Source organism: Vidua chalybeata, chromosome 20 (genome assembly GCF_026979565.1).
Source record: "Vidua chalybeata isolate OUT-0048 chromosome 20, bVidCha1 merged haplotype, whole genome shotgun sequence".
Classification (NCBI taxonomy): Eukaryota; Metazoa; Chordata; class Aves; order Passeriformes; family Viduidae; genus Vidua; species Vidua chalybeata.
The window spans coordinates 7,719,760-7,745,457 of NC_071549.1; the positions used below are offsets into that span (position 1 = coordinate 7,719,760).

General features: G+C 42.7%; 1 protein-coding gene across 9 annotated transcripts in view; it reads left to right on the forward strand.

Annotated features, from left to right (window-relative positions):
* The window catches only part of SPECC1 (sperm antigen with calponin homology and coiled-coil domains 1), an 87,656-nt gene that overhangs the window by 17,029 nt on the left and 44,929 nt on the right, over nt 1–25,698 (forward strand). For 4 of the 9 annotated variants that reach the window (XM_053961154.1, XM_053961158.1, XM_053961159.1 and 1 more), the window contains exons 2-3: nt 3,592–3,768; nt 5,707–5,842. In XM_053961154.1, coding sequence (XP_053817129.1) covers nt 3,622–3,768; nt 5,707–5,842 — 283 coding nt within the window. In that variant the 5' untranslated portion in view covers nt 3,592–3,621. Of the gene's footprint in view, nt 1–1,014; nt 1,137–3,155; nt 3,175–3,591; nt 3,769–5,202; nt 5,272–5,706; nt 5,843–15,831; nt 15,976–25,698 lie in introns of those variants that run through there. The other 5 variants (XM_053961151.1, XM_053961153.1, XM_053961155.1 and 2 more) reach the window with 4 other exon arrangements.

The following is a 25,698-nucleotide window of genomic DNA, read 5'->3' on the forward strand; positions in this document are numbered from 1 at the left end:
GAGGGGTGTATGCAGACACCACTTTGGATATAAAAGATTTTTTAAAAACCAACCCCAAACCCTGCAGTCTGGAAGTGTCTGGCAATAGAACCAATTTTGCTGAGTCCTCATTTATTTCAGCATGGGGTTGCTTCCTCATTTTCAGAGTCCAGGTCCAAGCAGGGCATGCTACAGGGATTTAGTCTGGCCAGCTGAGTGCCCTGCTCTGGCTGATGCCAAAGAAGGACTTTGAATCTCAGGATGACAGTAATTCTGTTTGCTTCCTAAGGAAAATTCCCTGTGAAATATGCAAAAATGAAAAATAAAACCACACAGCTCCAGGCATTGCTTAAAGCGAGTCATTTTCCCATGAGAAGCAGCTCTCATCTGAAATTTATTGACACAGAATGGGTGTAAAACGAGTGATTTTTGTCCCTGTGTTTGCAGAAACAGCTTGGTTGTCTCTTGTGGAAAGCTGCTTCTCTTTCAACTCTCCCTGGGGGGTAGCCTGGAGATCAAATCAATCTCCCTGGGGTCCTTGTGGAAGGAAAGGCTGATATTTAGTGAAAATGCAGCAGAGTTACTTCTAGGACACAAGTAGATAAGAGCTGGATTTGATGTTTTTAATAAATGTGCTGTTTCTACACCAGGATAAGAGAAACCTCCTTGCCAGTGTTGGGTGTTCTGATTGCTGCCTGGCTGCAGACTTTTGGGATAGCTGAGTTAGTATTTTGGTTCACTGCTACCATGAGCTCCTTCCATGAGCAATTTCATGATGCTGAACTCCAGGTTTTTCCATTGTCCCCACTGCTCACACCTTCCATGGAGATTTTTTTGTTTTGTTTGCTTCATTGTAATGCAATAAATTGAATTTGGAGGAGGGGGAAAGTTGATGGTGACTCTGAGAATGGATTTTCTGCTCTCATCAAAGAACAGCAGGACTTTTTTTTTTTTTCCACTTTTTTTTTAAAGTACTTTTATTTTGCACCACTGAAGTAGTACTTCTAATAACTCAAATATGTGTCACCTACTTAGGAATGAAAGAAGCTTAGGATGTGTGCAACCTGGCTTGATGCTTTGAAGTACATATAAGGCTTGTGGAAAATCTTGGAATCCCACATCAGAGATGGAAATCTTTATCTACAAGGCAAATTCAGGTTAGCCAAATACCTGAGAAGTCTTAACTCCTTCTTTTATAAATGCCAGTTCTCCTATAAATACATGGAAAACTAATAATAAACACTAATAAATCCAGGTATTTCTTCTCAATTTTAGTTGCATCTGCTTGGTGCAGTAAAATGTTATTGAATCCGCATGGCAAATAATTCAGCTCTCTTTACATGAAGAAGCCAGTTTGCCTTAGGCTACTGGCTGGATTTCTTGAGTTGTGGTTTGGGTTTTTTTTTTCTTTAAGTACCTCTTCCTTTTAGGCCTAACATCATGGCCTAATGAGCATATCACTCCACTGCAACTTGAAAATGTCATGGATGACTCAAAATTAAATTCCTTTGGATATCAAGAAAGCATCTGTACAGCTTAAGGCAGGAAAATATGAGGTACAGTTATGAAGAAAACCAGAGGGTATAATAAAGCAGTGTATGTGCAACCACTGATCTGCAAAAAACCAAAATCTGCATAATTTGGAGATCTAATCATCAAGAGAGTTTGCATGTGTAGTTGCCTGTTCACCCATATAAATACAGTGAATGTTAAAAGCCCATTAAAAGGATTAAGAGCCTGTTAAAAGATAGGTTTTTAAGTATTGTAAAGCACCAAAGCTTGCTAAGGTGGATCGTGAGCTGTGGGAGCGCTAAATAATATCATCTATTGTAATATAGTTTACATATCTGTCAGGGCTTTAAAACAGTGATCAGCATAATCATCACCAAAGGCTCTTAATGAGATCAGTGAATGGCTCCTCACTGGATGTGTGAAGAATTTTAATGGAGTGATGCCTATACTTAGCAACAACTACTAACTTTTTAATTCCTTTATTTAGGAGCTGATAGGGAACTGCTGTGGAGAGAGCAGCCAGCCTCCTCTGCAAGAGGCACCAAGGACAAATAGAGGCAATGTCACTTGCTGGCTTTGTTCTCTGTGGAACAGCAGCTGAGCACTTGACATTGCCTTCACCTCCGTGCAGAAGCACTCCCTGAACAGACCGTGGTGGCACCTGCAAGGTGCTGTCAGTGTCAAATCCACCTTGGCCCCAGACAGAGCTGTGTCCTGGGAGTTCAGTGAATGCTCTGATTTATGAATGTGAAATCAGGTATAAAGCAAATTATGAAATGTAAAATGTGACCAGAGCACCTCCTGACTCAGCCAGGAATAAATTGTTTCAGTGTCTTTGTCAAAGTGTTGCTGTCCAAGCTCACTCTCCCTCTGAGCACATTGCCAGGCACTGGGCACTCTGTGGGTGAGAAAACTGCCTAAACTTTGAAGATGAAGAAAAACAAATGGCAAATTCTTAGTTTAGCTGATAGTTACACATGTAAAGAAATTCAGAGAGATTTATTAATGAATTTCCAGCATTCCTAAAAACCTGTGCCTGTAGATATTCTGGTTACCTGTTCAACAGACAAGTTACCCTCTGCCTACACAAGGCTGAGCCACAGCTACATCCTGTGTCTATTTTGGAAAATGAAGAAAAATGTTGCTCATATGAAGTGGGGGAGGACAGGAGATAGCAGGCCATCTCCCCTCCCTCACATTCCCAGCCCAAGCAGGATGGTGAGACTTGGAAAAAATATCCAAATAATTCTTTTATTCTACTCATGGTGTGGATTGGGTAATGGCTGGTGAAAATGTATGGGTTTGGATCTCCAGGAGTGGAGGGAGCTGTTTAACTGGCAGCTGTCAGCCTGCTGAGGGAAACAGGCTAGTTGTTCCTGCTGGCAGCTGAAATGTCTTCAGCTACATCCAAAAAAAGGAAATCATGTCTGTTTGCTGATTCCTGGCAGGATTTCTCTCTTGCATAAGCTTATCTCTGAGGAATACTGGATCTGGATCTTTGTTTGCAAGGAAGTTGATTTTTTTTTTTTTTTTTTTACTATGTTTTGTGAGTCTGGGTATTGTGGAACATCTTTTTATCACTGTGGCAACATCAACTGCTGCTCCTCTAGAAGATGCTGATAAGTTAAAGATATATTTTTCTACCCATCTGAGGAAACTTGCTTCTCATGTGACTTTCTAAAAGTGAGTGTTATTTCAGTCGAAGATTTTGGATCTAATGGTAAAATAAGTAATTTTCCTTTTATCCCAAGGTTGCTTTAAATTGCTGTGGGCTTCAATGTTCTCAGTTACTCTTTCATTGTGCTTCAGTATTCACAGGTGTTCTGCTGTGCCTGAGAGAGGTTTTGGGACTTAAACAGTCCCCAAAAAAGTTAATGTTCCTTCTGTGGTTGGTATGAAAAGTAAAAGTGGCTGTGGCCTGCTCTGAAGGTTTCTCTAGGCTCAGTGCTGATGTTTGTGAGAGAGGGGATCTAGTTTAGCATGGCCTTTTCAGCCCTTTAAACTCATGCCAGATATCTCTCTTGCCTTTCAGGTCACATAAAGATAAGTTGTATTTTTGTATGAGTGCATAAATACATAAATTTTTTTTTGTTTTTTTAGAGTCTGTAGACTGAATTACTTGGGAAGAAAATGAAGAGTAGTGCCAGGCCTTGGAGTGCAATAGCAAAGCAAGGGAGCCATGGGGTTGACAGAGGAAAACCTCTTTCCACCACCTCCACCGGAATGAAGACATCCAAATCCTCCACTTCCCTTGCCTTTGAATCCCGGCTCAGCAAGGTACTAATCCTTGGAAACTGTTCAAGCATTCCAGTCTAGGTCCAGGTCAAAGCTTTGGTTTAGTCCTCAAACTACTACACCCGCTGTGTTAAGTGTAGGGAGATTTAAGTTTTGTTGTATATTAGATTAATACACATTTCTCAAAGTATTTTGCATGCACTGTATCTGTACACTCTGTGGGTGAGGGAATTGCCTAAACTTTGAAGATAGGGGAAAACAAATGGCAAATTCTTAGTTCAGCTGATAGTTACACATGTAAAGAAATTCAAAGAGATTTATTAATGAATTTCCAGCATTCTTAAAACCTGTGCCTCTCCCTTCAAGGCAAAATATTTTAACAGAAGACATTGCAATATAACAAATGCATTTTATGAATCCTATTTTTTTTATACAGATATATTTTAAAAACCCCAGAAACTTCTGTCCAAGGAATGTTTTTAAGAAAATTGAGTAATACACCTGAAATGCTGCTGAATCTGCACCCTTGCAGTCAGCAGACAGAAATAACCTGGTCATCCAAATCCAGACCAAGGTAGTGACTTTCCAGTAATAAAGTTTAATGAACAGTAGAGAGCAGGGTACAGTATTCAGATCTCCTCTTGATTAAAACTTCATTAATTGTGACAGATTTCCAAGGAAAGGATTAATTTGTTGACCTTGCTGTGCACTTACCAATAGGGTATTTCAGTGCTCCAGGCAAGTTGTGCTGTGTGGTTGAGGCAGCATCTCTGAAGGCATGCTACTGAGGACACTAATCAGGAACTCTGGTACGATTGATTTGTTAAATTTAGTGTTAATTGTGGAGAGATTTCTTCCTAATGACAGCTAATGCCTTCAAATTGTCGTCCAGCTGCAAATGCAAAATCATCAAAAAGTGGCTTCCTTGAAGAAAGGGGGTAGAAAAGGCACCGTAGTTGCTGCTATAGGAAAGAACACATTGAAGAAATTACTTCAGAGAGACTGCAGAACTCTCTAAAGGTCAGAAAGTCAGGTTGTTCCATTCTCCTCCTAAGACTGAGCTGACAAAACCTCTGCCAGAAGGCAAAACGTTCGTTGTTTGGTATCCTGGAGCACCGTCAACACTTCAGCTATTGAAACTTATGGGCTCACAGGGTCCAGGAAACCACAGCCTCTGAGTCAGAGGAGGAGATGAAAGGGAGAAGGAATTAGAGTTGAAAGATTTCATTTTGTTTAAATGTCTCACATTCAGGAACCACTAAATAGGGGCAGTGCTTGTTGTGTGCTCTTTTCTCTTAACCCAGCAGTGGTGTTCAGCCTGTGCTTCAGGGACCCCCGGTGGCACTGGACAACTTCAAAGGAGGTGGATTTTTATTTGAGAAAACACTTTAGGTGTCCACAAACTCAAAAGTATAGGAAAACTACTGCTCTAGGGAGACTCTCCCAAGCTTTGGTCTTAAAATACTTAAAGTATTTTTCCTGGAATTAATTAGAAACTGTTACTAGAGGCACACAAATGGGAAATCAGCTGACCAAAGTTCTGAGGTAAGCTGCAACTTCTGCTTGCTGAAGCAAGATAATTTCAGTGTTTCTCTTTGAATCTTACCTTCTGCTTGTATTCCATGGGTTTCTTGAGTAGGCACTTAGAGTAGACTTGTATCACCAGAGATTCTTTCCCAAAAAGTTGCCAGTGGACCACTCCTGTAAACTGGTTTCTCATTGCCTTTCAATTATTTGCCTTTTTGAACAGTCTTTCCCATTTTTATTCTTCATTGTTGGAAAAGTGCTTTATATCTTAACCCACTTCACAAAAACTTAGAATGCAGCACAAATACAAAAATTATGTACTCCAATTATCAAGGCAATATTCCCATGGGGTTACTTTATGGAAATGTTAATTTTTTTCCAAGGAATCTTGCATTTTGAACTAACTGGTGGGAATATTCAGGGTCCTGACCTGTTCCACCCTCTGTGTCACAGCTGAAGCGGGCGAGCAGCGAGGACATGCTCACCAAACCTGGGCCAGCAGCAGTTTCAGGAGTCTCCAGGCTGAAGAAGACCATCACAACAGGAGCCATTTCGGAGCTTGCTGAGAGTCGGCTGAAGCCCAGCACAGGTAGGCACAAAGGTGCTGTGAGTGTCCTTGGTTTGCCAAGATCCCAGCAGAGTGTCCCCTATGGCCCTTGCAGCACAGCCGTGTGGCAGTCACAGGACGCTGTGCCTTGCATCCTGCACCCCACGAGCCAGGGACATGAAGTGAGAAGGGATGCGCTGGATGGTTTTAGGAGCCCGGGCAGCCCCAGCAGCCAGGCGGTGGCGCCGGTGGCCCACGCCCGTCCCGACCGCGGCTCCGGGCCGGCCCCGGCGGGGTGGACCCAGCCGGGGACCCAGCCCCCCGTCTCCAGAGCAGGACGGCAGCGGAGAGCTCGCTGCCTGAAGTTTTCCCCATTTATCAATAGCATTCTCTCTACTGAGTGAGCAGAGCTGTTTCCCCGCTGCCCCTGGGACACGGCAGAGGCGTGAGAAAAAAGAGCCAGCCCTGGGCATCCCCATGTGCAGCCTGTGCTGCTCCTGAGCTAGCCCGGGGCACGCTCTCCCCAGCAGCCTCAGCCCATCAGCTTGTTCCCATAGGTTTCAAACCTAAGCTTGTTTCGAAAGGCAGCGACACCATCTGCATACCAAGGGCTTCGGTGCAAGCGCTCTGCTTTCCCCCAGGAGCTCAGCAAATGCTTGCTTTTGTCTGCTCCCTGGTGGCATTTCCAAGGGAATGTGAGCTCTTACTAAATTTGACCATGACCTCCCTATTTGTCACAGCCTTTGCAGGTTTTGACTGTGTGACAGAACAATGTTATTAACCAGAGAGAGATTTCTGTTTTTAAAGAAATGAAATATAAAAACCTTTATATACTCTTGGAAGAAAATTATGTGCCTTGTAACAGCACAAATGTTTCATAGTAACCCAAAGACAGATCCAATTCCACTGTTAATCAGCGTGTAAATCCTCAAATTTAATAGTGACTAGCTGTATCCAAAGGAATTTGGGATTCACAAGCCAATAAAGAGGCATGATGCTTGGGAAGAGCCAGGCAGGGAGAAGAAAACCTGTACAGATGATGCAGCACAGGATCCTGGGAATGCAGCCAGGGAAACAGCACTGCAGGGAGTCCAGGATGGAATACGTATGTCAGATACCAAAACACAAGCACTGGAATAGAGAGCCCTCTTCTGCATGCAGCTGTAATAACTGTGATTGGAGGAGGGAGATTTATGATGATGACTACTTTAAATACAAAGGCTGAAATGGTTTATGGGGGTCAAGTTACATTTGGGTATTGCTTTGCCACTTTAAATTATATCATTGCATATATTGCTTTGCATCAGCATTTGTAGAAGCATAAATGGGAATATTAATGTGAAATGAAAAGAGAACAAGTGTATAGACAAACACTAAGAATGTATGTGCTACCCTTCTAAAATAGTTTTTAACTTGGAGACCTGTCTCAGCTCTTACAGGGACTGTTTTAAGTGTGTATACAGTATCTTACATGTCTGTTTTTACAGTGTTTCCATCATCCAAAAGGATGCTTGGAAATCCAGCTGTATTGTGAGAATGTGTCATTGACAGGGCCACTGGAAGGTGCTTGATCTTTTGGAGCAATGTTACAGAGCTGAACGCTTTGTCACACTGAAAAAAATACCAATAGTCCCACTAAAATGGTGTATTGTTGCTAAGAGAACTAACAGTGAGCATGACAGAGGGCACAACATGTTCTAGGGAACATAAGTAGGAAAGGAGAGAATGTTTTCAGCTGCTGTATTTTATTGCAATGGCATCCCAAATAGTCTGATTGTGATCAAGATGCGTTGCTGACTGTGGAGCTAATCCAAGTGACAACGTTCCAGTAGCTGGGAGATACAGATGTTTGTGTACTAGCCAAATGTGTAAATCTAGAAATGTATTCCAAAATCACTTTCTTTTTTTTTCTTTGATGGCCTTCATCTGTTCTGTGTTTTCCTTTCATGTCTTGACTGCAGGCATTATGACTCCCCCTTGTTTGGGCTTTTTGTTTTTGCCTGTTACTCAAGTGAGTGGTTTGAGTATTTTACTGAAATTTTATTCTATTAGTTCCAGCCACACTCTGGTGGTACACAGTTGGTATAACAGTCTGTGTGAGAGAATTTCAATGAAAAAGGTATGGAAATACAAAAGCTTAGGTTTCTTTCTTCTTTGGGTGTGACTGTTCACCATTTGTGTGTTGACCTTGAGCAGTAAGGCATGTTCCAAATGCTGCAGATAATAAATAATTGACCTCAAAGCTGGTTGTTTAAATAGGGTTGTTTCTATGCTGCCCTTGGTGGAGTTTCAGTTATTTATTCCAGCCTTTTATTGATGGAACTACCCCTGCCTGCCCTGTTTGGAGTTAACACAGTAAATCATAAACAACTTAAAGGGGGACGAGGCCAAGCCCATGTATCCATCCTTGGCAAGTGGAGTTGAGCAAATGGAGCTGGAGACTGATGCTGGCTGGAAATTCTGTGCTGTGATGTTTGGTTTTGTAACTCCTTGGCAGTTTTGAAATCCCAGGCAGTGGGAAATGACGCACAGGGGGAAATAAATGTCTCATATTCAGCTTCATTATCTGCAGTGTGATGTCTTCCCATGTGCTGTCCTGAAGTGGCTGTTTGGGTTTGTTAAATCCAAGCCTACAGAACTCTGGCATTGTTTTTAATGTCTTAGTAGATGAAAAAGAGCTGGAAAACTGGAAAACATGAGGAAGAGTTCACTAATCTTGGAATACATATAGCAAAGAAGTGATTGTAAAATATATAAATAGAGAAGTTTGTGTATTCATGAGAAACTAGGACTCCCCTCCCCTAAGGTTCAGGATTGTAGAAAATCAATGACTTCAGATTCTGCTCCTTTGAGGTCTGCAAGCCAAATAACCTTAAAAAATGCAATTTCACAGAGAATTTCAAAGCTTCTTATGTGATCATATACCTCTCAGAAAGAGCATTGCATGGCAGGACTGGTATGCAAATGGAAAATTTGAGGTTCAGGCAGATGAAATTACTTTCTCAATGGAGCCTGGAAGTCATTCCAAATCCTTGCTCTGAGTTCTGTCATTCAGTTCATACAAACTCACAGTTCAGGCACTTTCTGAGAACTTCCCTGGAGGCTGCCTGGTTTAATCATGTTCCTGTGCTGCTTTGATGTGATTTCAGTGACAGCTGCTGTTATCTGTCAGGTTGGACAGGAACCAAAGAGAGTCTGGACATCAGAAAGGCGAGAGCGCCAGGACGTGGGCACGGCACAGTCCAGTCACACATCATCCACAGGCATTGAGACTATTTCAGCCATTCCCATTTCTCACAAATATATTGATTTTTATATCAAGTGCTGCCAGCTCCAGTATGAGGTATCAGTTATCCCTGAAATGTAATTAAGAGATAGCTGTACTTTTTCTCAGGCTGCTTCATCAGCTTATTTTTTATAGCTAAATAAAGGCTAAATCTCTCTAGACATCATTTGCCTCAGAAACAATAGGAAACTGTCAATAACAATGTTATTATCACCTACCTTAGCATTTATAGAAATTCTGGTTGTTTTACTGACGAGCTCAAGTTCTCTCTAAAGCCCAAAGCAGGAGACAGGTGCTACATCTTTGGAGGCTGGGAGAAGCCAAGATGCCAGCAGGACTGTGAGGGGTGGCCTGCTGTGTCACCCCCTGCTCCATCAGAAATTACCATTTATTTTTATGCATAAAATGGGAAAGTCAATACTTGGCCTGAGTTTTCAGCCAAAATAACAAAAACCTGTTGCTTTCTGTGTGTTCCTGCTGAGTTGATCCACATCCAAGGCTGGAGATGGTGCCAATCCAGGAGCATAGAGGAGGGAAGCGCAAAGATATTAAGAGTTTCAATTATCTCCTCAGCATCTCATGTCGAGGCTCTGAACTCTGCAGGTTACCTGGACAAAAGCTGCTAATCCCAGAATGGAACATTGCCAGCATTGGAAATGAAGCTGCTCTGCAACACAGGCTGTTGTAATAAACCCAGCAAATTAAATAGGGAAACAAAAATACCAAGGGATTTGGCATAATCAGGGAAAACTGTAGAAGGGCCTGAGGCTTAAAACCTGTTGTGGCACAGTTTGGGTTGAACACTCTTCAGCTCCAGTGAGTTTTGGTGAGTTTTTCTGTGATTTGTCATTCACATTCCTGCCCAATAATCAGAGTTAATGTCCCAGTGACTAAATATGATACCTGCGTGTCTTCAATTCCTTCCTAGTGCTGGTAGAGCACATACCATTACTCCATTTGTCCATCATTGTTTTTTCATGTAGTTTATGTGAAAAGAAAAGTCCTGATTTCTCTCTGAAGCAGCTGCTTGCAGCTTTTCTCTGTAGATAGTGCTGGTATTCAGAAAAGAAAGGCTTTTACTAAATGAGGCCAACTGGTCCCTGCCAGCACTGGTGTTAGAGTTGGGAAAGCTTGAATATCACTGGTGAGACTTGTTCACCTGTGGCTGATTCCGGGGGGAGACTGGTGTGTGCTTTTATTGCACATAGCACTCATTAGATATGCTTCTTACCCAGCAAAATTGAAAATGTGGCATGCTACAGATTTCAGAGCTTCCTGCACGTTCATAGAATTGTCATTTTCTGCTTGCTGTTTGATAGTAATATATGGACTCTATCACATTTACTGTCTTCTCTCAGCTAACTTCTCTGCTTGCTGTTTGCCACTCTCTGATGTGGGGTAAAAATTTAGGTTAATGTGAAGCTAATGCAGACCAGAAGCTGTCCCTCCGTGGTCACAAAATTCAAGAAAATGTCTTTTATTTAAAGCTTTCTTTAAAAAAGAAAAAATCCTTGGGGGAAAAGAAAATCTAACTGACAATTTAGCAGTTCATAAGATGCTAATGCACCCCAATTAGGACAGGAAAAAGGAAAGTGATTTCTATTGAAGGACAGCTCTCTGACCTTGGGGCCCTTTTACTCTACCATACATCAGCTTTTGGCAGCGCCTGCTTTTTATGATCTGTCACATCAAAGCACTGCTATAGGTTTGGGAGAGGTTGCTGCACTTTGCATTCAGGCTCGTTACTGTCTCATTTTTCTTGTGAACGATAGTGCCAAGTGTGAGGGACACTAATGAGATCGGTATGTTCTGTTCCACCAGGCTCCACTGCAACCACATGGCTGAGCTCATCTGGGCTTTCCCAGGAGCTGTAAATATGCTTCAAAACCTCATCTGCAAAGCCACTTGCATTTTGCTCCCCCTTCCAGGTACAAGACACAGCCCTTGCATAATTATTCTTTCTTACAAAGAGATTCTAGTGCCAAAAGTGGTATAAAAAGGAAAGGAAGACTCAAAATATTGTTTTGTCAGGCTGTCATTCAAATTGGCAAGAAGTGCTGCAGGAATTTAACATGCAAAGCAATGGAAATGTGTCTGCATTTACATCCAGAGCTCTACACGCAGCTGGATATGCATATTGACATCTACACACACCTATAAATATATGCAAGGATGTTTAACATATTGCTAGAAACATGAACCTGAACCTCCCTGGCATTCCTTAGCAAAATGTTTCCTCTGTGTGTGATTTCCCCAGGTGTCAAGTAGTCAGACTGAGTTTCAGCACCAGTTTAGAAGATTTCACCCACTATCCTCTGAAGGGAAAGCTCAAGATTTGAGGTAGATCAAATTTGGCATTCCAGATTTAGGTTATGGCTGCTACTTGTCAAGTTTCTCTTACTTCTTCTTACAAGGATTTTTTTTTTTTTTTCTTGCCACAGCCTGCAAATACAGTTGTTGATTGCTGATGCCTTTGCTGAAAATATTCTTGTACTCTATTTATTGCTGTGTTGTTTTTCATGTTCTTTGAAGCTTTGCTCTTTCCCTCTGTAAGCCATGGGCAGTTGTGCATCCTGGAATGGCTGGGAATGGGGGCTGCTTCACATGACTGTTCTCCAGGCATCTTTTTCCTCTTTGATAAGTGGCAGTGTAGTGAGACCAATGCCTTTACAGGCTGTCTGGTAGGATTTCTGATACCTGATCCTGTTATGGATAACAGGCTTTTTGAGAGGCACTCACAGGCTGGCTGCAGTCATCTTGCATTATTAAACAAGTGGGAATTAACTTCTGCTGACAACACTGTCTGCAGAATGTACCTTTTCCAGTCTTCTTGCTGTCCTAATCTACTGCAGAATTTACATTTCCTGTGCTGAATCTGTTAACACATTCTGAGATTCTGCATTCCTCTTCTTGTTAAAACCACCTGTGAAAGAGACCCTTTTTGTCTGTGTGTTCTCCTGAGAATGACTTTGTTGGCACATGTGAGCCCCTCTGGGACCTGAGCCAGCTCGGAGGATTCAGTGTGTGGTAGGGATACTGAAATGCTGAGTCTTGAAGGCTGCAATGACTTAACTCATTAAATTGTTGACAGTTAATTGGCTCAAGGCAACATGTATAGGGAGGATTCATTACAGTTATAAGGGAACTGTGGTGATCCCAAAAGCCTTCCTAGGGCACACCTAAACAGAGGGGAGCATGCCTGGATGCTCCAGGAATAGCACAAATCTAGATCTCCCAGCTTGTTTTTATGTCTTTTCAGGCTTCTTTACTGAAGTTGTTCAGCAAAGTCAACACAACCCTGCTCTGACTACCTGCCCTAGGTTAATGATCAGCTTTCCTTCAGCTGGTTTGAAGAGAAATGATCCTTAACACAAATTCTCTGGGCCTAAATCTATTGCAGCCAGAATGTCTTGGCAGAGGGCCATTGTGTTTGCACTTAAAGAACAGGAGGGAGAAGGAAAGGAACGCAAAGCTGGCCTGGTCTGACAAGTATGCAGATCAGGGGAGGGCTTGGCATTCCTTGTAGAATTTTTTTTTCCACTGTTTTTTTGGGTTTTTTTTTTTTTGTTTTTTTTTTTTTTTTCTTTTTTTTTTTTTCCAGCAGCTTTTGGCTCACATTAGATTTTAATACTGTAGAGCAAGAGGGGAGGGATTGACAGCTCCATCTCAGATGGGTTCCTGGAAGGCTCTGGTTCTGTGCCATGAACTGTGACCTCACCAAGTATCTTCACTACAAAAAATTTGTTTCTAGCATGGTTAAAAAAACCTTTTGTTCATCTGGGATTCAGCTCTAGATGCTATATTCCTAATTCTTTGAGGCCCACTACTGGGAATAATAGACAGATTCTGAAGATTTATTTTCCTTGCTACTTAGGTACTTGGTGCTCATAAAATCTTTAGCATTAATGGAAGAAGGAGAGTGTGATAGTGTGAACTCTGGTGTTCATGATGTCCACACTTAGGGCCCATTCAGTTTAGACCAGCATCAGTATCTGTAACTTCTTTAGACCTCAGCTTTCTGGAGAGACTGTCAAGTACCTGGCCACTGCAAATCTGAGATTTGATGGCATCTTCATACTCGTTCTCATGAGCATGGATTGCAATTTGAACAGAAATTACACTCATTCATTTGCTGTGTTATGAGTAGGATGCAAAGAAAGTTATGCCTGGCAAGCAAGTCCTGCCATTTGACTAAGGAGTTGAAAGAATTATGTACATCACACCTTCAATAATTAATTCCCATTCTCACTATATAGGAAAGGAGTGTTTGTGAAGTTTTATTGGCAGTTCAACAAAGAGCAAGGGGATGAGTCAGGCTTCATGCTTAGGAAGAGACCAGCTAATCTACTTTGTAGAGCTGAAATGGATTCATTCTTTTTTATACCTTTATTACTGAAGAGGAAGGGAAAGTAATGTAAAATGTTCAGATAAGAAATAGTTGCCTAAGGATTAAGCCATGCATCTGTTGTGATTTGTTCCCTGGTCCCCATGTCATGCTTGCTGTTACTCCTTTTTCCTCAGCTTGAGCTGCAAGCTCCAGAAGCAGTAATCTCTTATCTATACCTTCTGCTCAGGCTGTAGTTATATTTAAAAATTTGTGCTTTACCTTTCCTTTTGGACCTGGGCTAGAAGTCTTCGGCCTGACATCATTCTCCCTATCATGGTGTTAGAATGTTCTGACTTACATTTCGTGCCACTGTCAAAAATAACAGATTGGTTCTTCCAGTCCTGACTCTTGTACAGTGCTCAGATTTCAGGTGTGTTTGCTCTGAGTCAGTGATTACATTTTATAATTGCTCCAGGCTTGCACCATTGCAGCACTGGGGCCTTGTTACACTATTCCCTTTTGTGATTACAGAAAGAGAAAGCAGGTGATGAAGTAATAAATGCTCAGCTTCAGGATTTCTCAGCCCAACAGACTCTCACAGCTAATGCAGCCCCTCAGGTGAGTCCTGCTGAAGAAAAGCAGAAGTCACTCTTTAGTCTATAATGGAAGAAAATCTCTATGGGAGATAACATTTCAACAGCAGTTGGAGGAAGTTTGCATCTGTACCTTGGAAAGGGCAGGCTGAGTACCCACCATAGTAAAAGACAAGATTTAAGAGATCATAAGATGACTTTTAGAGAAAGAATGCACTATCATTGAATCTTTTTAATAGAGCTTTGATGGCTTATTCATTAAACAAAGCGGTTTGTGTTTGACATGTCATAAGACAGATGAAAGACAGGAGTTTTTTAATGTCATCCAGGTATAGACAGCTGTATGAAAACTTTTCATCTATAAAGTGTCAGAGGAAGAACAATGGAAAGCTGAAGACTGACAATGAACTCATCCTATTATACTGAAAGATTAGGAAAATTCTGCTTCTATCATATTGAATGGGCTCCAGATACTTTATCTGAAGTGATGGATTCACAACTAGATAGATTAATTCTTCATGTTTTATTTTCAGGCTGTTTTGAGCCTAGGAGACACACTAGTTTATTATTTCTGAATTTGTTTTTAACCAAGACTCAAGAGGATTCTGTTAATTATCCACATAATAGAAACTGATCACTGGAGTAATTTTCCTTGTTTCCCATGTACATCAGGGCTCCATGAGTGTGGAGCATCTTGATTTTTTGGAAAGTTGTACTGTTGGCCAGGCTCTGGGTGGGCCTGTCCTGTGCAGCTGCTCTTGCAGTGCCAGTCACAGGCGAAAATATTGATGATAGAGATCCGGTGTGAAATCTGCTCCAGTTTCTGGCTGGAGGTCTAGATGTGCTAGTGGCTGTCAGGTTTGATTGTTGTCTTATTAGCATAAGGGGAAATTCAGAAATCACTGTAATAGACTTTCAGGAGCAAAACACCACATCCTTACCTCAGTAAAGAGAAATAGATTTCAGTGGTACTCATTGAATCCTGTATATTGTTTAATATAATAGGGATGTGAGCCTTCTGTGCTGTTCTCAGCACCAGTGGAGGCTGAGAGCAGCTGGGGGTGCTCAGGAGTAGCCCCAGAGGATATCAGAACAGATCTAATGGATGGGACTTGTCAGAAAGGGCTCATGCTCACAATCATGGTCAGGTTTTCAGAGGAGTCCAGTCTCCATTTCAGCATCCTTTGGGTATCTATGTTTTCACGAGATGCTGAGCATCTCTGAAATTGGTCCCCTCATTTTTGTGACTGTTAGGAGCTGCCCTTGCCCAGACATGTCACTGCTGTGCTCAGCAGTGTACATAGATCTGTGGGCAGGGACTGTTTGCTCCATGGTAAGCACGCTTCGGGTGGTGAAACTGGGGAAAAATGAACGTTGGCTTTGCTTTGGAGACATTTGGTTGCTCAGGTCTCTGCTGAGGGTCCCTCTGCTCTCCTTCGCCCCCAGCCGCGTTTCAGCGTTTTGCTTAGAAATGCCCTAAGCAAATAGAAATACCGCCCGGAAGGGGCTCTCTGCTATTCCCCGCGTCCGCCACGGCTGTTCCAGGGCAGGGGAGGCTCCGCTCAAGGCGGTGCTGGAGCATCGCTCCCTCTCGGAGCCCGCGGCTCCAGCGGCGCTGCGCGACCCCGCGGCCCGGCCGGAGCTGCAGCTCCCGCGGCGGCCGCTGGGTGTCCCCCGGCGCTGCCCCGCTCGCTCCTGCCCAGCCCGGCCGGGAGCGGGGCTGGGATGAGGGAGGAGGCGGCGCCGCAGCCGCCTCGGCGGGGGCCGCAGCGCGGCTCGGCCGCCAGCAGCCAGGAGCGCGCTGCCTGCCGCTCCCGCCGGAGCGGGCTGCGCCGGGCACGGCCAGAGGCGGCTCCGCGCTCGCACCGGGCATGAGCGGGGCGCCGGCGGCCTGAGGGGAGCTCGGGAGGAGCCGGGCGGCCAGAGGAGATGGGCAACCAGCCGGGCAGAGCGGAGGAGCACGAGCAAGGTGTGTGCGAGGGGCGGCGGCGGCACCGCGGGGATGGCGTTTTGTTCTCGGGGGCTGAGCCGGCACGGGGCTGGTGTCACAGCGAATGCTGGTGGCTTCTGACCTGCTGGGGACACTGCTGCTGTTCGCCTCGTAAATGCGCTTTATTGCCGTTCCGTACCTGAGGTCGCAGCACCGTCCTTACGGGAGCTTTTCTGAAAGGAATCCTTTGGAGCTGAATGCCTGCAAGGGAGGGACCCTGTTCGCTGACAGATTTTTTTTCTTTTTCTTGGCATAGTCTGCGTGATGCAGCTAAAAAGTTACAAAGCCGATGTAGTGATGCACATAGAACTTGTCAGGATCTGCAGCCTGGCTGTGTTAGCCTTCACCATTGTTCGTGGCCTGAGGCCTGAAATTTTCCAGGCCTTAGAATTTAAAATGATGCCTTTGTGGAAGGTCTCCCACCATTGTCCTTTCAGAAGTGTAGTGCTCTGCATGTTAATCAGGAGCAGATTTCATAGAAAGCTCGAAGCTGGTATCAGGTAGATCGCATTCCCCCTGTGCCTAATGTCCGCTCCGTACACCAGCACGGCTGCTAATTTGTTCCTGATGCCGTAGTGCTGCTTCGCTTGCCTTCTGATTTATTTTGCTTGTTTCTCAAATGCTGAGTGAGAGGGGAAACCCCGTAGGTCCACTATTTTCTGCTGCTTATTTCTCAGTTTCTTTCTGAATTCAGAACCCTCTAACACACATAAAACCGCAGTCAGTTGTATTTCCTAGCACTGTTTCTTGCTGTTGCCATGGGAATTTCATTCACAAAATCCCATTAAAGTTGTTATTGCTTGAGCAGGGGTTTCTATGACTTCGGGTCGATATGTAGGTATTGTTCTAAGAGCAAATACAAATGTACCTGATCCCTGGAATTGTTAGCCGGGGCTGCATTGCTGCTCAGGGATCTCACAATAGATCTGCCAGCGAGTGCTGGAACAGCAGTGAGGTGTAGTGAGAACTCTCTAGCACTATGTTAATCACCGGGCTAATGAAGAACACAAAAGCTGCCAGTATCCAGTCACCAGAAGAAATGCTGCCCTAAGGGAAAGTTAAACTTTAGACTGGAGAATGTGGCTGCCTACATCCCCAGCCCCTGAAATCTGCTGGCCACTGCCAGCGAAGTTTTGCTGGAGCTAAAAGTGTCATTTAGGAGGAGTAGTACTGATAATAAACTAAGGGAGAGCTGGATTATGGCCCGGGGAGATACACTGCTGACTTCTGATCAGTTGGAGCAAACAGACTCTGATTTTGCAGGGCCATTTTGAACAGCTTCTTGCTGTTAATGCAGATGATAAATGAGCGTGCAGACCCCTTGTGGGTTTGAAAAATCTCTTTTATCCTTTGTTTTCGCCTGATTTATTTTTTTATTGAAGAGGAAAGAGTTATACTTGTGTTGCACCTAAGCAGTTTTTAAACTATTCTCAGTTTTTAAGTGCAGGATGGAGTAGGTCTTGTTTGAAAGTCCTCACTATTCATAAGGTATGAGTAGGACTGAAAACCAGTGTTTTGTATTGAACTACCTGTTCAAAACGCCAATGTTTAACCATGAAAAAGAGTCAGGAACATTCCTGCTGACAAAAAGAAAAAAATTTCTGACAGCATAGTCCTTATTGTGTGTGAGAGCTCTGGCACTCAGAGATTGTGTTTTTGACAGCTAGGATGCAAAAACCTGCTGCTCACATCAGAATGTGATACGTTGTAGTATCTCTGAGTTTTTGTTTCTGCTTGAGTGAACTTAATTCAGCTCTCACTCAGGAACACCAACATCTTGAACAACTGTGGTACTTTTAAGCTTGTGTTTTGGAATGACCAGACTAAATCCCAGGAATGGGTTGCTTTATTGATCTAGCTCATGAGCCAGCTTTAGTGACAGACAGCCAATTTGACCTGTTTCCCTGAGCACATCTTGTGTACCTTCTTAGGAAACTGTATGGACATCCTATGGCTCATCTCTAAGTCTTTCACCCCAAACTTACCATCTTTTGGGGTACTGGGGGCAGCTTTGTTCCTCCTCTTGTTGTCAGTGGGCACTGAAGTCTTTAAAAAATCTGATCCTGTTATGACACAGGTTATCATTTCAAGTAAAATATTTATTTTGACGTATTTAGGTGAGTATTATGTACTTTAATGGGTTTTCTTATTAAGTGTAAATTCTGGGTGGGCTGGTAAGTGCTGTCCAGGAACAGGAAGGGAATTATTGCCTCCAAACTGAGCAGTTGAAAGTTAACACATTATACAGGAGAATCAAAGAACTGGGACTGACTGAGCAAGGGACTGTGGTGAGGAGAAGACAGAGGAAAGAAATCCACTGCTGGTGTCTGATGGGAATGTTTTGGACAGAAGAGAAAACTCTAACAGCCCAATATCACCTCAAATTAATCTCCATCTTCATAAGAGTGTCTAACAAGGATTTGAGAGGATTGCTTGTAATAACATTAAATTCTATAGGCTTTTCCTAGCGTCTAATTTAAAACTTACTTTAAACAGCTTATACAATCATTTGTGAGAACTTTGTGGTGTGTGACCCAAGTTGGTTTTCCCAGTGTTCTGAATATTTTTAAAACCAGTAGAGGTTTTAGAATGAAAACACCTATAAAGTAGTACAGAAAATTATGTGAAAGGCGAGTGAATATTGCAGCAGTTTGTCAGCAGAATTAGTTTTCTGTTTTTGAAACTGGCTACCCAGGCTAAAGAAAGAGTGTATACAGAGGCCAGAGCACCTGTGGAATAGCTGGAACATTTCCTGGGAGCTGTATGGAAGAATCTAGAATTATCCAGTGCACGGTATTTATTGGGAGAAAGCCTTTCAAACATACTTTGCCTTGGAAACAGGGAGGCCTCCTGTTATTTCTGAACAGGAGCACTGACGTTCTTTGACACTGGTTGACACGGTGATAGGGGGGTTGTTTATCCTCTAAACATCTGCAGGTGATAGATGATGAATATCTTTGGGAAGAGGTAGGGAAAAATGACTCAATACCCACAAAAACTTTTTGTGAAAGAATGGCTTGAATGGGAAATGTTAACTTCTCTTGTTGGAACAAGGTGACGGGTGGGGTTATCCAAGGGTTAGGCTTTTTTTGGGATTGTGTTTATTTGTAAAACATGCTTACATGGCTTGGATGAGAATATCAAGTGTCAGTGCATGCACTGAGTCAGTATTGATCTGTTTTCTTATGTCTGTTTTGTCCTGGCCCAGGGGTGACTTCATTTGAGTTTGAGGGAGGGATTTTTCAGTGTAAAACATAGGAAACTTTAAAGATAAGTGCTTTTGTAGAAATACACGTTCTTGTAATTTCTGTTCTTTGTTTTCAGGGTGTATAGTCAGATCTTTTCTGGGTGCTGTCTTTAGTCTCCCTCATCTGCCTCTCTGCCTTTCTCCCAAACATGGGAGCCGTTCATTTTAACTCTCTTGGATGTCAGAACACCATTTCTGCCAAGCAAGAACTCAAGAGACCAGATGAGTTTAATGATGGTGTGGGGGGAAGGGAGGGAGGAGAGAGGGCCAGCAAAGCTAATGAATCACATAACAGCTTTCATGGAAATACCGAGTGCAAGTCATGTCCTCTTGGAGCTCGGGCAGCGAGCCATAGACCTTTTGTTCCCAGTGGAGCCAACAAACCACAATTTGCTCTCCATTGGACAGTTTAATTCCTTAGTCACCTCTTCCTCCCACAAGTCATTCTTGCATGGGGGGTTTACAAATGCTCTCATTTTTCAGAGTAGTAACACACTGCTGATTAAACTGGTATTGAAGAAGTTTATTTTCCCCTGGAGAGTAATTTTTACTTGACTTAAGCTTTTCTTCCAAGGCCAGTGAGGGCCAGCTCTGTTGATTGGTCTCGTGAGGTGACTTGACAGGACTGACATGATGAAATCATTTCAGAAGGACTGACAAACACATCAGTCAGTGGCAGTGTCCCCTCTGCTCCCAGGCCAGTGAAACAGGAACAGCCACTGGCACAGTCTGGACTGACCTCTTAGAGGAATTTAGTCATTAGTGTGAGTAACTTACCTCTGGAATTATCTGAGACAGTGTTCAGTGATAACCTGAGGTCCCCTGATTCCGAGTTGAAAGGCTAATGAAGGCTAAATTAGTGGAAAAGATCATCAATAAGCTCTCCTACACTACAGGGCCTTCCCAGCAGTTTTCTGCCCTGGCTGGGAGATGTCCTGAGTGGGAGTGCTTTCTCCATGGGCAGGATGACAGCTTTTACAAGAAGAACTTTTAGGGCATGGCAGACAGCAGGATGTGGTTTATGCATTTTGTGTGAGATTAATTTCCATCAGCAAAACAAAGCCATTTTTGGATGAAGGCAGGAGCTTCTGGGAATCCTGCTGAATGAGCTGGTCAGCAAGAACTTGTCCTGTGGGTCCAGAGCTCTGCATTGTGCTTTTGCACCAGTGCTGGTGGTTTTAGGACCTACCAGTGGTGGATCTAACATGATAGTAAATGTAAAAGCTAATTTTCTTGATGATTTTTTTCCTTAGTTTAGTTAATGTGCTTGACAGCTGCAGAGTGACAAGGAAACAGCCAGGGGATGGTTGTGTTGTGTTGGTTCTGACACAGCATTAAATTACTTGAAAGAGGAGAAAGGGTGAAAGGAGAAGGGAATAATGCTGGAGAAAAAGAGAAGCTTGCTTCTTTTTGTTTGGGCTATGTTTGGCTCCTGAAGATCTTGAAGCTGTAAAGCTGACCAAAGAAATCTGAGCATGTATTGCCCCTTGGCCTTCCCACTGAAAGCTGCCAGAGCCCTGGAGGTACTGAGGAGTTTATTTGGAAGCAGACCTGTGTTCTGGACCTTCTATCAGTATTTCAGCAAAGTAATCTGAAAACATTATTTTTTTTCTGTTTCCAATTCCTCCCCAGTTTTACTAATTTACTCTTCATAAAATCTGATTTCCACAGGGAATGTAACTCTCAAAACAACATGAGATTGTAACTGAGGCAAGAGTACTTCTCTGATTTCGTTTGTACTGCATTGCTTGAGGATAACTTAATTTGATTTTTCTGCGATTCTCACAGACTGACAGTAGAAGATGGACAAATATTTAATATTTTCATTATTTTCATTACTTTCCCATTCTGTATCTCCAGTTAATTTGAGCATGATGATTGAAGATGATCTAAAACTGAGATCTCTGATGATGGCAATAGTCACTGTTAGATTTTCCATGCATCAACTTTTTTCTTCCTGTAATCCAAAGCAGGCATGTGTTCACAGATCTCTTTGGAATGTTCCATCTATTATATTTCATGAAATGTTTTTCCACAAGCATCAATAGATATGGATTGCATGTTCTGAGGCAGAGCACTCTGCCCTTGTGTGCTGTGTGATCATGGGTCGGTTCTCTCGGCTATAAATTACATCAGAGCTGCAGCTTCCTGCCCTTTTCATCAGGCTCTGGAGCACACAGCTAACAAGCTCTGTATTTTTGTCAGCAGCAAAATTTACATTGGAAGCTCTTGCAGGCAAATTTTATACTCATCAGTGGAAAAATGCACTCTTGGGAAAGCACAGGGCTAACATGAGTTTGCACGGTTCAGTTCTGAGCATGTGTAGGGGATGTGTTGGCTGAAACAGGGACATATATTTTCCATTTGTTACCAGCTCTGTAGGTTTTGTATCTTGGTTGGGATTTATTCAGTTGCTTAGGAAAAATGTTAGGAGCAAAGCAAATGTGTCCATATCCCATGAGCAGAGTTATGTTCCTCTCACATTCCTTTCCTGATGGGTGCTCTGGTGCTAAGTTTTAAAAATCATTGCTACTCAGGCAAGTAAGAATTGTACCAGCAACTTCAATGAAATCATATTTATTAATGTATGGAATGAAAATGGCTTTAGGGGCAGGGTGCAGTTAATCCTCTGACATGTTTTACTTATGTTGGATGACTTTTCTTTCTTCCCCAACTGAATTAAGAAATCCCATCCTATACTAAGGATAGAAATCTGGTTTAATTAGTCTGAAATATGTAGAATGCAAAGGTGGCTTCTTCCCTGCATCTGGAGGATATTCTTTTGTATTTTTCACACCCTGAAGATCTTTTGCATTTTGCCATTGCAGCATCTACACTGAAGATGTAGAAATCCTTGTGATACCAAATAATTATGCTCATATAATCCCTTTTATAGGGGTTATTTCCACAAGGGTGTGGATAATGATAAATTTGTTGGCAAGAACTGAGTTCTCTGCAATATGGGAAAGGCCTTCAAAATTATAAGTGAATACTTACTCTCCTAGACAAAAATGGTTATGATTCCTGAAATAAAACAGAGGTAATTCCCTGTGCTTGTGCAGAACAGGACCAACTCAGCGTGAGCTTCATTAGTCATAATTAAAAGCTGGTAAGAGGGGATGAAATTCCATGAACAGGAGTCATTCCAGGACTGGTATTCTCTGCTGGGAAAGCTCCTCCAGAGTGCAATAGCCCTGGTGTTGTCTGTCTGCAATAATGTGAAATAGTTGCTAAATTGCAGCCTGTAGAGAACGCTGCATTTTTCTTATTTAAGGCTAAATTGTCAAAATCCTGGGAGTTTGTTTTTTTTTTTTCAGAAAAGAAAAATAATTTTAAAATTCTTTGACCAAAGGGAAGTGGTTCAAAGTCTTGTTCCCCAGAGCATGCGGTGTCAGCTGTAATGCTGGGAGGAGATAAGGTGGTGGTGTCCATCCCAGTCTGGAAACATTCCTTGAATGGAATGAGTGATCCAGAAAAGTGGAGCAATTCATTTAAACCTTCAAAGGCTTTTGGACCTTTGTCTCAAGGAAGGCTGTGTGCTCAGTGCAGTCTGTTTTCAGCTGACTAGAGCAAGGCACAGAAATATTTCAAGTCAGGCCTCCTAAAGTCCATGGCAGTAACTTTGGTTAACCCAAAGCCATGGGTCCTAGGATTACAATCTATTTTGCCACGAGGTGGGAGGCACAGAGCTCTGATTATGTTTTTCCAGGCTTTTCCAGAGCAAAAGATGATCAGGATGGAGGTGTCAGGAGGGAAGAGCCCCTCTTTGAGGGGCTGAGGATATTTCCACAATCCTTATCTTCTAGATCTTGAGAAATGCTTTTGTAAAACCTTGTTGAGTTTGAAGAATGGACTAATCATGTTAAGAATTACTCCCAGCCTCCTCCACACATAGTTTCTTTGAGGCTGCTTGACTGTGGAAAATCTTTGACTGCTCTTTTAATTAAAAGCTCTTTTTTTTTTTAAACCAAGGAGTTAAAGCTCTTCCTGCTTTGAAGTGGGCAATGTTTTATAGATAAATATCTCATTATGTTATGAGCTTTCTCCTCTCCCCTTCTGTCTCATTTCTTTTCCTGATGTGTCTCATCCTGTGTTGATAGTTCTGATGATTTCAGCCCAGCTCCCAGTATTGGCTGTTCCAGCTCCCTTAGCTCTGTGCTGGGCTGAGCTAAAGCTCTGGATGAGCTGTGGAGTCCTTTCCCCACCCCCTCACAGAAGCAGGCTGGAAATGACAATAAAACTGGGTTTATTATGTGGCCATCACAATTCAGTAAACAAAAGACAATTGTAACACCAGTGCAATGCAAACTGGTTATTAAGCATTAAGCAAACAATTTTAAAAAATAAGCTTCTAGCTTTTAAGTTCTGCCCTTTTAGGGAAGGAAGAGTAACCTCCTTTCATGTTCCCATTTTTGATCCCTTTCCCCCTGTCTTTCTGGATTAGCAGGGTTTGGGAATTCATGAGGAAAGAAGTTCTTTTGGCTCGGTCAGCGCTGGTCTTTTGGGAGTGTGGGGCAGCATTCCTTGAGCTGGAGGGTTGGGATCATGGATTCCTGACACAGCACTCCACAGCAGTGCTTGGAGAGGCATTTTCAGCTTCTTTTCCTCTGTGATGGCTCTGCTCCCTCAGTGGCAAGGACAAGGAATTAGAGCAGGACCCACCTTTACAAATAAAAAGAAGTGTGATAAAGTCCCATTCAGGTCTCTCTGTCAGTTCCACAATTCAGTCCATAGCATGGCCTCCTGAACAGTTGAACAGGCTGAGTAAATGACCTGCTAATGGTGAAAATGTTGGATATTAAACATTCCCCTCTTATAATCTGTTTGGTTATCCTTCATGCTTGTGGAGAGATGTCAGATTTTGATGGTTAGAGGAGTGATCCCCAGCACCTGACTTGTCTGGAAGGAGCAGGGTTCTCACTGTTCCTTCCAACAGGATTCTTGGAGCGGGAGGTTTTAGGAAATTCCTTCATTAACTTGAGCCACAGATCACATTCAGTTGTGACAACCGCTGTGCACGGAGGAGCGCGTCTACTGACAGCCGCTGTTAAGTGAGTTGGTATGGTTGGATTTAGGGTTGGTTAGTTTTGTTTGCTTTTTAATTTCCTGTACTTCTCAAAACACTCAACGCTGGTATTTTATCCATTATAATTGTATTTTCCAGAAATGGAAGTACAGCTGTTTATCACCACTGTTAACCCAGCAATGGCTGAGTGAAGGACTTCTGGGCTAGAACAGCTGGGAAGCTGCTTTCTGAGCTGAGGAGAATTATCTGCTTGTCTGCAAGCTAGAATCAAAGAAAACCCTGGGATTCTTAGTGTAGCTAGTGGTCATTTACCTCAGGAATATTCCTAGTACAACCATAGGAGTTGAAAAATTATTTATCTGCTTTATCTTCAAACAAATCCCTGCTTTTTCTGAAAGCACGTTCTGGGGGATGTGTTATTAACTCCAAGGATGTTCCCCACAGCAGTTGCTAAAAACCTTCTGGAAAGCAGAAGCCTCAGATCTAACAGGTAGGAAAACAAAGGAAACTCCAAACTTACCAACCAGATCAAACAAAAAAACCTTGTTTCAGTGAAACAGCAGTGATTTTGTCCCTCTTCACAGAAAAATTAGTATTTATGGATATTTTTTAAACAGTTGTCTAAAAAACTACCAGAATAGAGTTTGGCTTAAAATTGATTTAGCTGTAGGTATGAGATGATTATACCTGATCCTGTCTTGTTTTTACAGGTGCATAGGCAGGAAATGTTCCAGAACAAACAAAATCAGGAAGTGTCATAGTACACAGAAATCCCAATAATTTTGGTATGCTAATGTCACAAGTATATAGAGTCAAGCCCCCTTAAGGAATATAAAAATTATGTATTTTTTTTCATAATGAGTTGTGATGGTTGTGGCAATTACAAATTCACATTAAAACCAGCAAGTAGGGGTACTTCATTTTTACAAGGGAGAATTCTCTATTTCTGTAACTTTCACCAGGATAATTTCAAGATAATGCTACACATCGAAAGTTTTAGTCATTCTTTTGTGGGGGCTAGACAAGGGGTATAACTTGGAGGTGACTAAAGTTTTTGGCAGGCTCAGTGGTATTAACAGTTCCAAAATAAGTAGTGTTGAGTTTACCGTAGGGATATTCCAGCAAGTGTAGGATATAGAGTTTCCCTGAACATTGGCTTTGGATGGCTCAGTGTTTGTTATGCCAGGTTGCTGGGTACTCCAGAAATCCAAAGCAGCTCAGGCGTAGATTCCACCCCACTTTGACCAGCACCAATGCTGGTAATTCTGTGGGTTTGTGTCCCTCATTTTGGGGGTGAACACAGCAGCACCTCGTGATTCTCTTGCTGCCAGAGCCTGATGGAGCAGTGGAGCCCCTTGGGTGCTCCTTGACTCTTGAGCAGATTAGAAAGAGAAGTTTGTGTTTGTGGGAGCAAAGACTGGGCATGCAC